This window comes from Erpetoichthys calabaricus, chromosome 9, assembly GCF_900747795.2.
Source record: "Erpetoichthys calabaricus chromosome 9, fErpCal1.3, whole genome shotgun sequence".
In the NCBI taxonomy this organism is placed as follows: domain Eukaryota; kingdom Metazoa; phylum Chordata; class Cladistia; order Polypteriformes; family Polypteridae; genus Erpetoichthys; species Erpetoichthys calabaricus.
In genome coordinates this window covers 71787050-71804378 of record NC_041402.2, presented here as the reverse complement: position 1 = coordinate 71804378, position 17329 = coordinate 71787050, and the positions used below count along the sequence as shown (strand labels likewise).

At 36.8% G+C, this 17329-nt stretch overlaps 1 protein-coding gene across 1 annotated transcript; it reads right to left on the bottom strand.

Annotated features, from left to right (window-relative positions):
- Positions 1–1730: 1730 nt before the first annotated feature.
- LOC127529177 (cytochrome P450 2J6-like) lies at positions 1731–8199 on the bottom strand. The gene is made up of 5 exons (XM_051932058.1): positions 7975–8199; positions 5893–6055; positions 5380–5532; positions 3774–3934; positions 1731–1962 (listed from the first exon to the last, which is right to left on the bottom strand). The coding sequence occupies exons 1-5, from the start codon at positions 8134–8136 to the stop codon at positions 1804–1806; spliced, it is 798 nt and encodes a 265-aa protein (XP_051788018.1). The 5' UTR covers positions 8137–8199; the 3' UTR covers positions 1731–1803.
- Positions 8200–17329: the final 9130 nt, after the last annotated feature.

The following is a 17329-nucleotide window of genomic DNA, read 5'->3' as shown; positions in this document are numbered from 1 at the left end:
CTGTATTGCTCCATTTCATTCTGTGCTCCAAAATTTCCCCCCTCTCACATCTGGAATCACACAACACATATCTCACATGTGCACAAGAACTCTCACTGAAACACATGAAATTAACAATGGTTCATTTAAAAATATTTAGAAACTATTGTTGTTTAAATTAAAAGGTTCACTTACATTACGTCTCTTACTTACCTGGCCCATAATTGTATATGCAGGCTGCATATATCAATTATCAAACTAGAGCCGTACACGTACAACAAATATAGATCCTAATAACCCAATCTATTTATTTGATAATTAATAATGTGGAACATGACCCGGACACAGACAGGCAGACACGTTCAAATCACCCCACACACGTTTATTTATAGAGTGCATATTTACAGATAGTGCTCCTCAGTCCCCAAGTCCCCAAAAGTCCTGGCCAACACACACAATGCCTTCTCTTCTTCAGGCCACCTCTTTGCCTCCTCCCAGACCTCATCCTTCTTCCACCCGACTCTAGTCCTGAATGAAGGGAGGCAGCCCCTTTTATCCTCACCCGGATGTGCTCCGGGTGCTTCCCGGCAATCTTCCACTGGTACTCCCCAGTGTGGCAGAAGTGCCGGCTGTGTACCCGGAAGCACTCTGGGTGTCCCCGATCCTCTTCCCCCCAGTACTTCCGGGTGTGGCGGAAGTGCTGAGGTCCGATGTTCCCAAGGCATTCGGGCGCCCCCTGGCGGTGACCACGGGCCCCTACAGGAATGAGCTTCCAAGCTCTATACCCGTGGTCCCCATAGCTGCCAGGGCGGTCGCCCCCCACGTGGTCTGGGAAAGGTGTAAGCCCTCTTCCGGTCCTCTGGGGCGTCCCAGCCAGATCGCCCCCCCCCAGCCGCCTGCGACAATAATTATAGTATAATTAAGTGAATATTGTACTATTAGGGTGCTTTCAAAAACAAACACAATTTTGTAATAGGCCTCTCCAGTATACCACTTTTTGTTTTAATACAAGCACTGCGTACAGTCCCTTCAGAATCTGGCATTACTTTAAAGACACGGCCCATAATCCAGGAATTTTTGGGAGCTGTGGAATCAACTACTAATACAATATCACCTTGTATAAAGCTTTTCTTTAGTCCATACCATTTCTGAAGTTCCTGTAAATTTGATAAATATTCTTTTGTCCATCTTCGCCAGAACAAATGTACCATATACTGAATTTCTCTCCAGCATCGTCGTGAGTACAGATCTTCTTTGTTGAAAATGCCAGATGAAATATGTGGCTGCATTTTCATTAACAGTAGATGATTTGGAATTAATGGTTCAAGGTCATTGGGATCATCCGACATTAGAGACATGGGTCTATCATTAAGAATAGCTTCTACCTCACACAAAACTGTTTGCAATCCATCATCTAGAACTTGTTGTTTCAACACAGAATTAAGAACCCTTCTTATGTTACGAATTTGACGTTCCCAAAATCCACCTTGATGGGATGCAGTTGGTGTGTTAAATATCCATTTTACTCCTTTACTTAGGATTTTCTTTTCTATCTTTATCTGATCCAAATTCTTTAGTACTTCTCGCAACTCTCTTTCGGCTCCTATGAAATTGGTACCATTATCTGAACGTAAAACAGAAACTTGCCCTCTTCTGCTTATAAACTGACATATTGCTTTTTATACTGTTGTAAAAAAGACACAAGAAGTCAAAAAAAGGTTTGGGGTTTTCCGGCCCCATATACTGTGGGAAAAGTGCAATCAGTCGAATATACAGTACAACTGTCATAACACCGTTCGCCATCATGGCGGACGGGGGGAACATTTATGAGGGAGGGACCGGAAATGGATGAAGCACTGCTGGGAAGGAACCGAGATGGATGATGGGACTGCTGACGTCATTGGGGTGAGACAGAGGGAAGGCGGAAGTGGCGTGTTGGGAATCCATGTTCAGCAGGTTCATGGCGGTGTTGTGTCTTTCTTTCTGTTGGAGATAAAGAGAGAAAGGTTAGTACTCCGCCATTCCCGTCTGGTATATGCTTTCGCGCAACAGTTTAGGTCGTTCCGCGGCTCCCTAATCGCGCGTGCGTGACAGCCTAAGAACATCTCATGTTACTCAGGGCATTAGATCTTTTCAGACCATCTTTATGATAAAGAAGGTCACATTCTACATCTGTACACATAAAACTCTAACTTGTTCTACTACTTCCAAACTAATAATATGGTTGGGTAACTAACATGTAATGTTGAGACAAAACTATTATTTGCCCAGAGTACAATTTCAAGAATGATACGTTATACTGATTTTAGTGGTGCATGTACATGTCCCGAAAATACAAACTCAAAACTGTTATCAATTATTTGTGTTATTCTTGTAGACAATTATACATTTACTTTGCTAGTAACTTGCTTTATGATAAGAATGTACTCACTGAATAGAGTAAGTCTACATTTATCTGTTATACACCAAACAAAAAATTCTGACACATTCATTTCAGTTCATTCATAGGTCAGTCTTTCCAGAGTCCTAATCTGCAATCTTGTGCTTTCAAAATGCAATTTAGCCTACAGAGCTATAGAGAGGTTCTTACATTATTTTTCTTCTTTGTGAGATGGTGGTAGAAGTCACCAAAGGGATATCAAACTTCTAAAGTCAACGTGTAAGATTTGCAAATGGCAAAATTGTATCTCCACCTGGAACTGAACCTTCAGGTTTACCCTTCCCTACTTTGGCATAGACTGGCAAGGCAAGAAACTTACCTAGGTGGTAACCCACCAGGTTTCCTTTAGTGTTGAGTATTAATATCTCTGCTATCACACTTGTAAAACTCTTTTTCCTTTAAAATGCCTCCCCCGTACTCCTTATAATATTGATTTTCAGAAAAGGTTTATCACAATCATAACACACTAAAAACATGTTTGAGCCAACTACATGTCAATTTTCTTTTTCTTAGCCATCAAAAGGATCAAAAAATAGTTAATACAGTTTACTGAGCTAAAGATTTTTTTTACATAAGGACATCACTATTTCATCCCGTAACTGTCTTACCTTTTACATTACCTACCTTTACATTATCTATTACATTTTACCTGTTACTTTAACTACCAACATAATAGGACCTTCTATGATAAAAGACTATCCCACTTCTTACACTAATGTAACAGGTACACAACCACTGCAGGTCAGTCCTGTACATTCCAACAAAATCATGATGATGATGTTGTTCACTTCTGACGCTAACCAAATAAGTTTGCACTATGTCTGCTGTGGGTTTTTCTTTGACCTCAGATGTTCAAGCCACTCTTCTTTAATGCAAGATTTTATCCTCAGTGCACCACACATTAAAACACTTCACCCTCTTTAATGTTGTTCTGGTCTGTTAAGTCATATAGATAGGACAGTGTTGCTAAGAACTAGTACCCATACTCTGTTGCTTTTGTGGACAGAACTTAAGCACAGTGAAAGGTAATGGAATCTGAAAACTCCTTTATACAAACATTACCAAGCTCCCCCTTGTACTCTTTTGTAGCCTTGCATGTTTGATGTTTTCTCTCTTCTTATATTGCACCCTGGTTTTCAATATAACAGCCTCTGATATTGTACGTCACCCTACAGTGCTAAGTCCATATTTTCAAAGAGTGTCATTTATAATTAAGCCTTCCTAGCATAATGGAATTTTTCTGGAGAAAACACATTTATTTCTGCCTCTGCTTGTTATCCACAAATATACCCACCCTAACATTCCCCACCACCAATGGCATTCTGCTCATTTTTTATGTAAAAAAAAATCTTACCATGCACCAGGGTCCATTGATTAACCGCAAACTCTCTGATACACAATGGATCATTTCTTGAAAGGATATATCATTGTAACTGAAACGCTGCCCCAGCAATACAGAGCAAATCACATTGGACACAGCATTGTGAAGGAGTGTGTGAGGACTCATAATCTGACCTGCAAAGGGACAAGAAGACCTTGAATGTTTTGGGAACATTATTTACAAAGAGAAACAGGGATAAGGCATTCATTTTCAACTTTTTTTATCTCATCAAAATATTAAAGAAGTCCCACAAAAATAATTTGTTTGAATGAATGCATATATTATTTTGTGTTTTTTTCCTGGAATCATTTTCATGCATCTCTGAAAGATAATTTAAAAAAAGGATTTGAAATATCATTTATTTTCTGAACTTCTTTGTTTAACAGCAGTGTTGCAGGAGACAGGGCTGCATTCCAGCTGTGCCGAGTACAAAACAGTAATCAGTTTGAATCTCAGCACCAGCCCATTGTATGGCAATATCAGTCATACAGTATACTGTACAACCAATATAGAGATACCAATGAACCATGCAAAACCTGAGCAGCTAAAGGAAAACCCTTGAAGATGTGGTGAGAAAGACTTGTGCGTTTTTGGTGTTATTGGCTTGTGCTTCTGTTTTTGAAATTCACTTGTCACTGCTATTTGATTTCATAGCTATTTCTTCCTCACTTTATCCTTTCTTTTGATGTGGCAAACTAAATTATCTGCAGGCCTGACACTGTCAGTTAATCCAACTTTTAATATGTTGTGTAAAGATTTTGGCATTATGCTGGTCCATAGAATTTTTTAAACACTAATAAACTACCTAATTCATTGATCCACTGATTTTCTGAACTGAAGTTTTGAATTACTTGATTGTGTAGAGCTGCAGCTTTCTCCAGCAGCATCTGTTACACAGCAAGAACAAAGACCAGTCATCACTGAGCATATTCACACCCTTTCATAGCTGGTGTGAGTTTCCCAAAAGCATTGTAACACTAAGAAATTTGTAAACTCCATTGTAAGACTGATCATTAATTTAACAGTCTAGCTCAATCCTCATTGTTAATAAAGTAGCATATTAAATTTGCTGTAATCTATGTGCTTTTCCAATGGACTTATGATGCTTTTTTTAGGCGACTGTAAAAGCGGGATTAACTAAGTAGCACCCTCAAAAGTCACGCATAGTTTAAGTCCGTGCATCGTAAAGTTACTCATTAATTGCTAAGATTCACCATTTTCGGGAAATACTGCCATATTTACTTTACAATTAATATTCATCCTAACTTACACATGTTTTTGAATTAAAAAAAAAACCGGGGGTACATGCTAACTTCAGACAGAATATTCCCTAGGTTGGGAATGGAATCAAGATCACTGTGATACTGCTTTGCTCAAGTCATTCATTTTTCTTTGCATTTTCATCTTTTTTTATTTGTGATTTCTTTATTTTTCCATTACATTTTTATTTTTATGTATGTGTTTTGTCCTTTGGAGCCAATGCACTAAAGTTCACAAAAGTTGATTCATTCAATTTAGGGCATTGAATACATACATTCTTTTTTTCTGCAGACCAGCAGAAGTGTTCATTTTTACCTACCTTTGTACTTTTCTAGGCTCTCTGTCAGATGAGCAACCTCTTCCTGAATCCTGGCCTCCATTGATTTTTTGCCTAAGCCAAAATTGCGCAATGTACTGAGAGCGAATCGTCTCTGCTCCTTCCAATGAGTGCCATAGTTAACAATGATCACTCCTGGCAGGACAAAAAATTACATTGAGATGGAAATGAGAAAAAAGGGTGAGTTCACTGTTCAGTAAGTCAAGCTCATTGGCAATTTGCATACATTTAATGCCATTTCCTAAAACTGGGAATTCCCAATTGATCTCACCTAACAACTACAAAGACTATTTGGTCTTTATTCTGTAAAGAGTCCTTTCATCACTATGCACACATTCTTTATAATTGTTGTCATGTGAATTCTGCATAAGATTAACTTTCTTTATGGTAGAATAAAAAGTACCTTCTCACTTACAATAAAATTATCTTGGCCAAAACCTTCAGGGAGTATTGCATTTTTCAAGCTGCTGATCTGTATACAACTCAAACACATACCTTTATGTTCAGTAATATCGTTGACTAAGAGTCCCTGAGGTCTTCCAGCAAATTCAACCGCTTGTGTGACCAGAGCCTCTTTTACTGCCTGCAGCCCGTGGAGAATTACAACAGGAGTGCTCCCAATAAACACACTGTAGACATTTCCATATGTTTCAGAGAGCTGCTTACAAATGGCAAAACAAATGTTACACCAGAGGTTTGCAAGCTTGTAATACTTTCCCATCTATAAGAGATGCACTTACTGTATGTTTAAGAAAATACCAATAAGACTAAAGAAGCCTTAAACCACACATGCAGATTGCTGCTTTGTCCCGATCTTATTTTTCTTAGTTTCATAGGAATGTCTCAAAAGTATCAGAGGAAGGTTTTCACAAATGGTTGCTGTGGTTGCAGCCACAATCACAGATACAGTATGCTCAGCTTGTAGCTTTTGACACACTTCATGGAGTAATTCAAACAATCGTTATCATAAAATCACACCTGGTTTTAACTTGAAATCACCAAAGGGGATCCACTACACAAGCATTTTACCAGCCTAGTGCCACCACTACTCTGTAAAGAGAGCAATATATTAAAGTTCCATTTAAAATCATCAAACAGGACTGCGTGTAGGGGGTCACTCAGAAAAAAACAGTTAGTCAACAACTAATTCACAAGCCCTGTCTGTGCTAAAAGGATTAAAGCACATTAAATCCAGTCTGCTGGCTCCATTGATTTCAGATCCCCAAAAAAATTAGCTGTAAATGTGCAGTGACTAGTGGCTATTGCACTCCGAAAATTCATGTCTGTATGCTGTATTGATTGCATTTGTGATTGGATTATGTTTCACACATTACAAAGAGATTTGTATGATTCACATAACTTACATTTTAATTGTAAAAAACAAAACACAAGTGCTGTGATCAGGTTACATTGAATCAGCAGCTGAGTAAAATATTGTTCTGACGTATCTCTACCATTTATATTTTTGTGTTAGGAATAATGAATACCATTCTTTTGATACATATTTTAGAAGAACATTTAGTCCTGTATTTAAGAAATTGCAACCATCCATGCATTTATTTTCTAAACCTGTTAAACTAGTTAAAGACAGACTAACCCATTTGCAGCAGATTTAAGGTACAGAACAACCTAGGAGAGAACGTCAGTGTACTGTAGGACAGAGTTATGCACTCAGTCCTTCTTATCCATGCAGAGCCAACCATCAATCTAAAGGAAGCTGGAGTAGCAAGGGAAACATGATGCAGAATCAGAGAATGAGCAAACCGGGTATGTTGAATCACCCATATTTATTTATTTATTTATTTATTTATTTATTTATTTATTTATTTATGTAGTCTCCAATTTCTGCAAAGACCACTGGATATTGATCTCAGATCTCTCATAATAACAGAATATTTTACACTTGATTTGTGAAAAGGTTAAGTTAGTACTTTCCACTTTCATTGATTTTAAAAAGAACCAATAATACAGCTTGAATCACTCAATCTTTATATTATATAATACCTTTCACTACATGCACCACGCTAACATGCTTTACAGGTCATTAAACTAATAACATCATATAAACGGTGATTAGTTTATTGATCTAGTAATAAAAAGTACAATCAGAAATAGTAATACAAGCCAAAAAGTATAACACGGTATTGACAGCATAAAGAGAAGTTCGGCTAAGAATATGAAGAAAATGTGTATTGCACCATATGAAACAACAAATAGTAGAACCTAGAGAAAGTGTAGCTCAGTAAATCACAGCAGTCTGTTTTAAAAGGTTAATCCTGCAACAGCTGTTCTAGAAAGAAGGAGTACTTTTGTAATTATTCTCCTTCATCTATCATTTTTTCATGTTGTGTATTGTGCCTTCAAAACATGTTTTAGTATTAAATGGAAAGATATAATTTACTGTAACATGTGTATAAAGAATGTCTCAAGTGTAGAGTGCTTAGCAAATGTAATATTTTACATAATTCTTTCCTAAATTGTTTTAAATAGTTGCTTTGCTTTTTATCCTTAATAATAAACAAATGCTCTTACTATCTTTCATTTCAAATTATATTTGGTAAGTATTTTGCACTTTACCTTTTTCATATCTTTTAAGGGATTTCTCAAGTTCAGCTGTAGCATGTTTCCAACAAATGGAACAGGTAGTGGTCCGGGTGGAAAATTTCTAAACCTCCTGGTTTTCAAAGCCTGAAACAGGGTGAAAGTGATAATGCATATCAGAAACACAGTCACAAACATATTGAGCAACTGGGCTGGCGTGGCTCGGTTTCTTAATGCTTTGGAAGGCTATGAAAGACAAATACTTTCTGTACAAATTCTTATGTAACTGATTTTTTTTTGGATTTGTGTACTTCTCAAAGCAGGCTGCTGATTGGCTGTTTTCCTTAAGATAATCATTAGCGGATGGTATAGAAGTAAAAAATAAACACATAACAGGATTTTTTTTTTTAAAGTTCACACCCTTTAAGTATTTAGCACAACCCCATGCTACAGTTCAACCACAATAGTAAAACAAACTGTTCATGTTTGTAAGATTAGTAAACATCTAAGAGAATAGTAATTATTTCAGATGCTTTAATTAAGTATTGATTTTCAGTTTTGTACTACTGTATGTAACCACATGTTAAAGAAATTTGAAACCAAGCAAACAAAATCTGAAATAATTACACCACACGAAATTCCATAAATGTTTGATTTTCATTGAAATGACAAATTATAGAGAGAGGAATTTCATTCTGTACTGGAAATTGTAGGAGAGATTCATAGTCTTTGTGTTTTTTTGTTACCTTGTAATAGGTGTACACGATGTCCTTAACAAATCACATTGCTCATTGCCAAGTCAGTGATAGAGTGGTATATCATTTTCTCGATTTACTGCAAAATAAATAGCCCTATCCCTGCAAGACCTGTAAGTCAGTGTCATGTTATGCTATGAGACTTGCCTGACAATACCAATTATTTGGCCAATTTTCTCCTGCATTGCTTGGAAATTGCTTCCACATTCAATATGTTAATCATGAATGCAAAAGAGTACGTGAACATCCATAGAGACTTGAATGAGCATGAACTAATATGAAATATCATTATGTGCAGACTCACAAGAGTTCAGAGAGCCTTGCTTATAGGTTTTAATCCAAATGGTACCTTCCTAAAGTCATGATTGACTTGTTTTAGAGATTTAATGAACCTGAAGCTGAAAACTATTTCTTTCCATCCAGAGAGTTCTGCCAGGAGAAGAGCTGTCTGTTTTGTGAGGCTTCTGAATGACCCAGAAGTGTTTCTGCCATTCAGTGCTACGGAAGTACTCCCAGGTCCAACATTAAAGAAGCCACTTGTCCTCATCCAGGAAAGCAGTAGTTGGGTTGAAGGACAAAACTTGCCTGGAGGTGTGTGGAGGGAGATTTCTGAGTTCATACTAGAGGTCACTTTGTACTTTGAAGTATGAACTTGTGAAAATTACTATTATATTATAAAAGTCATTTAATTTGAATCTTTGTCATTGCTGGATGCATTTGGGTCTGGAGTCTGGGGCACCCCCTTTTGGTGACATACACACAAATATATATATATATATTATATATATATATCTATACATATTAATAAAAGGCAAAGCCCTCACTGACTCACTGACTGACTGACTGATTGACTGACTGACTGACTCACTCACTCATCACTAATTCTCGAACTTCCCGTGTAGGTGGAAGGCTGAAATTTGGCAGGCTCATTCCTTACAGCTTACTTACAAAAGTTAGGCAGGTTTCATTTCGAAATTCTACGCATAATGGTCATAACTGGAACATATTTTTTGTCCATACACTGTAATGGAGGAGGCGGAGTCACGTATCGCGTCATCACGCCTCCTACGTAATCACGTGAACTAAAAACAAGGAAGAGATTTACAGCACGAGTCAAACGCGGGAACGAAGGTAAATGACGTTAATTTTTGACTGTCTTTTAATACTGTGTAAGCATACATATTAACACATGTGCAATTAAACGTGTGCATTTACGGGGTGATTTCTCAGGCTTAAAAGCTCGCCTTTTATCAAACCCGGGAACAAAGGTAACTGACGTTGTTCACTGTCTTTTAATACTGTGTAACCATACATATTAACACATGTGCAATTAAACGTGTGCATTTACGGGGTGATTTCTCAGGCTTAAAAGCTCGCCTTTTACTAAAAAGGTAAATGCAAAACTATTTTCAATCAGTTTAATGAAACGCTCCCGTTAAGGATTGCAATAACATATTCGCGAGATAAAAGAATGAAGTAGGGGGAAATGACGGAAGAGCCGCAAACAGCGAAGAGCAAAAAATTAATTAAACAATTGAGAAGGGAGCGAGTGAAGCATACAAGCATGTTCATAAGGGAAACAAAGCACGGTGTAAAACATAAGTTTAAATTAAGTTTATAGAAACGCTCCCGCTGCGGATTGCAATAACATATTCGCGAGATAAAAGTTTAATGAGAAGACACGAGGTATAAACGAACCACACGCCGTGGCGCAACGTTAGGGGCAACAGTTTCAACCATTCTATGATCTGCTTCTCGCAACTGAAAGACGGCACATGGCGGATGTTAGCCGACTTGCTGACCGCAACATTAGGGGCTTCAACTCTGGCGCTGACGCCACATCTCAGTGCCAACACTTTGCAGACTCTACTTCAAAGACACGCCCTCCTCACTGGACAGTTAAAAAGACCAATCAAACTAACGATGACATCAAGTATTACCCAATCAAAAGTAGGAAAGGAGGCATCTTCATAAAATGCGTGTGGGATGATTTGCATGAGACGCTGCTTTAAAAAAAATGATAAAAAAAATACGGGACAAATCCCGTCCAGTATTGATTCAAAACGGGACGCGCAATTTCATTCTCAAATGCGGCACGATTCCGTATTTTAAAGGACGGGTGGCAACCCTACAGTGCCAGGTAACCACCCATACAATCAGATTGTGATTCAGACTAGGAATGCAATGAATGTAATTACCCCGATCTACATACAAGGCGAAAGTCTTGCAACATTCAAAGATGATGGTTTGGGATAAGTACACCATACAACATAAAAGAGCTTATGAAGCCTTGAACCAAAAAAATCAAGATCTCAGAGATCGTCAAAAAAAAATAGGAGGTAATGTCGTTATACTCGCTGTAGATTTTAGTCAAACATTACCAGTTATTCCACAAGGGAGACCAGCAGATGAACTCAACGCGTGTTTAAAATCCATGCTTCTCCCACGCTCGGTTATATGTCGCGTGTTCTTGGGTAGGTACACCAAAAAATGTATACATTTAAGCATGTAATGGGCAAACAAAAAATGAGGTATACCCGAAGGCACTGCAGTAGTACTTAATCTAACTTTACTTCTTAAATGTTAATGTTTTACTGTTTAATAATTTATACGCTTCTTATATGTTGTTCAAATTCTTTTATCAAAATACCAGTGACAGCGCAATGCACGATAACATGGAGTGAATACACCATACGCATCCGCCCACGGCCGCCCTGGTGTGCGCAGATAGGAGTTGATTCTACAATAAAATAAAATAAAGATAAAAAGAATAATACAATCATCACCCATAAAGCGGATAGCAGACGTGACGTACTATATGTGTACCAGATTTCAAGTCAATAGGTGAAACGGTTTGCGAGCTACAGGTGATTTAAAATCCTGGACAGACACACAAATTGCCACGGTAGCAAATTACAGAAGAAGATTTTACTGTTTAATAATTTATGTTTATATGAAATGTGCTTCTTATATATTACTTCATATTCTCATATGATAATGATGTTAATGTTTATATTGATTTCTATGTTATTGAAACTGCATGTATGTGTGTATATGTATGTATATATATATATATATATATATATATATATATACTAGCAAAATACCCGCGCTTCGCAGCAGAGAAGTAGTGTGTTAAAGAGGTTATGAAAAAAAAGGAAACATTTTAAAAATAACGTAACATGATTGTCAATGTAATTGTGTTGTCATTGTTATAAGTGTTGCTGTCTTTTATATATATATAGCAAAATACCCGCGCTTTGCAGCGGAGAAGTAGTGTGTTAAAGAGGTTATGTAACCATATATATATATACATATCTACATATACACATATCTACATATACATATATATACATATACACATATACATATATACATATATATACATTATATATATATATATATATATATATACATATACTGTACATATATATATATACATACACATATACAAATTTACATATCTACACATATATATATATATATATATATATATATATATATATATATATATATATATATATATATATATATATAGATATAGATATAGATATAAATATAGACATACATATATACATACATACATTCACACACATATATATAGAGCAAAATACCCGCGCTTCGCAGCAGCGAAGTACTGCTTTAAAATTTTATATAATAAACTGAGGGAAATTATACCAATAATTATTTGTTAAGGATCTCTTTGTATACCATGTTGTCAGTTCGCCCCTCCGGTTGTAATATGACCAAGTTCTGCGCTGAGCTTACTCTTGAGCATGCAACGTATACTTGGCCATGTGAAAAACAAATCAAGAACAGCAAGACCGCGCCAACTGCGGAGCTCAGCTCGAGCGAGATGAATTGAATGAAATGAGGTGAATGGGAGGGGAGATGATCACGTGACTCCAACACCTGCCTTAACTCTCCATCCCTCCACAAACACACAAACACAGTCTCTCGGATCCCAACTCTCCTTTATATAAAGAGATAAATAGCAAAATACCCGCGCTTCGCAGCGGAGAAGTAGTGTGTTAAAGAGGTTATGAAAAAGAAAAGGAAACATTTTAAAAATAACGTAACATGATTGTCAATGTAATTGTGTTGTCATTGTTATGAGTGTTGCTGTCTTTTATATATATAATATGCACACATACACACATAAACATATATATACATATACATATATATATACATATCTACATATACACATATCTACATATACATACGTATATACACATCCACATAAACATATATATACATATACAAATTTACATATCTACATATATATATATATATAGACATAGATATATACATACATACATTCACATATATATATATATATATACTGTATATATACATATCTACTTATTGGCTCCTGTATTTAGGATATGGCAGGTTGGATAATGGATGGATGGACATTTGTATGCATAGCCCTATTTGCCCATTTTCGTTTTTTTTCTTTCTTCAGTAATATTTCAGCAAACCCGGAGCTTGTCAGTTCAAATCCTGGTACTGACACCACTGTGTGACCCTGAGGAAGTCACTTCACCTGCCTGTGCTGCAAAAAACAAAAGTAATGTAACAAATTGTACTTCAGATGTTGTAAGTTGGTGGAATAAAGGCATAAGTCAAATAGATAAATATGTATTATACACATAGGAACTATTCATTTATTTTCAGTTAAGTCATCTGCAGCAAACTTTTATAAATGAGGGTTTCTCCTTTTTAGATAGTGCAAACTGTTTCTTCTTCATTGACGTTTTCTCTTGGAGAGCTTTTTTCATTTCATTGAAAATGAAAGCAGCAGCTGCCAAAATATGTAGCTTTCTTATTAATTTTTCAACATTGTGTAAAATAAATGTATAAAGTAACATAAAAGGTTTAAATACTGGTTATTCTTTTACACTAAAATATTACTACAGAGATACAAAAAAAGTAAAATGGATATGTTCTTTTTCTTTAAGGAGATTAAATATTACTGAAGAAAGAAAAAAAAATTAAACAGCCAAATGGGGCTATGCATATGAACTTAAAAGGTTTAAATAAAACAGAAATATATATTTTATTTTTACTTGGTTAACTTGTGGAGGGTGTATCCTGTAGCAAAGCCCTAACTTTTTTCGTGAAAGCCCGTTTCAGTCAATAAGTCTTATGTGTGTGTTTATGTATGTGTGTATATATATGTAGATGTGTATATGTAGATATGTATATATATGTATATGTATATAAATGTTTATGTGTGTGTGTATATTATATATATAATATATATATATATATATATATATATATATATATATATATATATATATATATATATATATATATATAAAAAGACAGCAACACTTATAACAATGACAACACAATTACATTGACAATCATGTTACGTTATTTTTAAAATGTTTCCTTTTTTTTTCATAACCTCTTTAACACACTACTTCTCTGCTGCGAAGCGCGGGTATTTTGCTAGTATATATATATATATATATATATATATATATATATATATATATATATATATATATGTGTATATATATATATATATATATATATATATATATATATATATATATATATATATATATACATACATATACACACATACATGCAGTTTCAATAACATAGAAATCAATATAAACATTAACATCATTATCATATGAGAATATGAAGTAATATATAAGAAGCACATTTCATATAAATATAAATTATTAAACAGTAAAATCTTCTTCTGTAATTTGCTACCGTGGCAATTTGTGTGTCTGTCCAGGATTTTAAATCACCTGTAGCTCGCAAACCGTTTCACCTATTGACTTGAAATCTGGTACACATATAGTACGTCACGTCTGCTATCCGCTTTATGGGTGATGATTGTATTATTCTTTTTATCTTTATTTTATTTTATTGTAGAATCAACTCCTATCTGCGCACACCAGTGCGGCCGTGGGCGGATGCGTATGGTGTATTCACTCCATGTTATCGTGCATTGCGCTGTCACTGGTATTTTGATAAAAGAATTTGAACAACATATAAGAAGCGTATAAATTATTAAACAGTAAAACATTAACATTTAAGAAGTAAAGTTAGATTAAGTACTACTGCAGTGCCTTCGGGTATACCTCATTTTTTGTTTGCCCATTACATGCTTAAATGTATACATTTTTTGGTGTACCTACCCGAGAACACGCGACATATAACCGAGCGTGGGAGAAGCATGGATTTTAAACACGCGTTGAGTTCATCTGCTGGTCTCCCTTGTGGAATAACTGGCAATGTTTGACTAAAATCTACAGCGAGTAAAACGACATTAGCTCCTATTTTTTTTTTACGATCTCTGAGATCTTGCTTTTTTTGGTTCAAGGCTTCATAAGCTCTTTTATGTTGTATGGTGTATTTATCCCAAACCATCATCTTTGAATGTTGCAAGACTTTCGCCTTGTATGTAGATCGGGGTAATTACATTCATTGCATTCCTAGTCTGAATCACAATCTGATTGTATGGGTGGTTACCTGGCACTGTAGGGTTGCCACCCGTCCTTTAAAATACGGAATCGTGCCGCATTTGAGAATGAAATTGCGCGTCCCGTTTTGAATCAATACTGGACGGGATTTGTCCCGTATTTTTTTTATCATTTTTTTTAAAGCAGCGTCTCATGCAAATCATCCCACACGCATTTTATGAAGATGCCTCCTTTCCTACTTTTGATTGGGTAATACTTGATGTCATCGTTAGTTTGATTGGTCTTTTTAACTGTCCAGTGAGGAGGGCGTGTCTTTTAAGTAGAGTCTGCAAAGTGTTGGCACTGAGATGTGGCGTCAGCGCCAGAGTTGAAGCCCCTAATGTTGCGGTCAGCAAGTCGGCTAACATCCGCCATGTGCCGTCTTTCAGTTGCGAGAAGCAGATCATAGAATGGTTGAAACTGTTGCCCCTAACGTTGCGCCACGGCGTGTGGTTCGTTTATACCTCATGTCTTCTCATTAAACTTTTATCTCGCGAATATGTTATTGCAATCCGCAGCGGGAGCGTTTCTATAAACTTAATTTAAACTTACGTTTTACACCGTGCTTTGTTTCCCTTATGAACATGCTTGTATGCTTCACTCGCTCCCTTCTCAATTGTTTAATTAATTTTTTGCTCTTCGCTGTTTGCGGCTCTTCCGTCATTTCCCCCTACTTCGTTCTTTTATCTCGCGAATATGTTATTGCAATCCTTAACGGGAGCGTTTCATTAAACTGATTGAAAATAGTTTTGCATTTACCTTTTTAGTAAAAGGCGAGCTTTTAAGCCTGAGAAATCACCCTGTAAATGCACACGTGTAATTGCACATGTGTTAATATGTATGGTTACACAGTATTAAAAGACAGTGAACAACGTCAGTTACCTTTGTTCCCGCGTTTGATAAAAGGCGAGCTTTTAAGCCTGAGAAATCACCCCGTAAATGCACACGTTTAATTGCACATGTGTTAATATGTATGCTTACACAGTATTAAAAGACAGTCAAAAATTAACGTCATTTACCTTCGTTCCCGCGTTTGACTTGTGCTGTAAATCTCTTCCTTGTTTTTAGTTCACGTGATTACGTAGGAGGCGTGATGACGCGATACGTGACTCCGCCTCCTCCATTACAGTGTATGGACAAAAAATATGTTCCAGTTATGACCATTATGCGTAGAATTTCGAAATGAAACCTGCCTAACTTTTGTAAGTAAGCTGTAAGGAATGAGCCTGCCAAATTTCAGCCTTCCACCTACACGGGAAGTTCGAGAATTAGTGATGAGTGAGTCAGTCAGTCAGTCAGTCAATCAGTCAGTCAGTCAGTCAGTCAGTGAGTCAGTGAGTCAGTGAGGGCTTTGCCTTTTATTAATATGTATAGATATATATATATATATATATATAGTCACAAAAACGAGACATAAACAGATAAAGGTTTGGGGCAGCCACCTGTATAATATGGTATCCTGGCTGCAAAATCGGTTTTTTATCAATAAACAGCACTGATGTGCATACAATTGCGATGAACGAGCGAAAACTTATACGGCTGTAAGTCAAGAAACCACTGGGTGACCCGCGGATTCGACTCCTTGTGCAGGGCCATCCACTGTAGGGGTGCATGGTCCATGACAAGGGTGAATTCCCTGCCCAACAGGTAGTACCTAAGCTGAGTAATCGCCCATTTAATCGCCAAAGCCTCCCTTTCCACCGCTGCATACCTGGTCTCCCGGTCTAACAGTTTCCGGCTCAGGAACATGATGGGGTGCTCCACACCATGGACGCTTTGGCTCAGCACTGCCCCCAGGCCTGTGTCCGAAGTGTCCATCTGGAGGATGAAAGGCAAAGAAAAGTTAGGTGCCATCAAAATAGGTGTGGACGTAAGGGCCTGCTTTAAGTCACCAAATGCTGCGCCTGTCTTCTCAGTCCATACCACAATGTTCGGGGCCCTCTTCTGTGTTAAATCAGTCAAGGGAGTCGCTCTCTCTGAGAACCGGGGTACAAACCGGCGATAGTACCCCGCTAACCCGAGAAAGGCTTGAACCTGCCGCTTGGTTTGCAGACGGGGCCATTTCAAAATGGCATCTACTTTGGAGCACTGTGGCCTTACGGTACCCTGACCCACCAGGTAGCCTAAATATTTGGCCTCACT

Bases quoted from the DNA above. Each gene is read 5' to 3' on its own strand.
- LOC127529177 (XM_051932058.1), bottom strand. From the start codon at position 8,136: ATGTTTGTGACTGTGTTTCTGATATGCATTATCACTTTCACCCTGTTT. The intron at 6,056-7,974 runs GTAAAGTGCAAA...ATTTGTAAGCAG, and splicing joins CCTTAAAAGATATGAAAAAG to CTCTCTGAAACATATGGAAA. The intron at 1,963-3,773 runs GTAAGATTTTTT...TATCTCCAACAG, and splicing joins TCAATGGACCCTGGTGCATG to AAAGAAAGACACAACACCGC.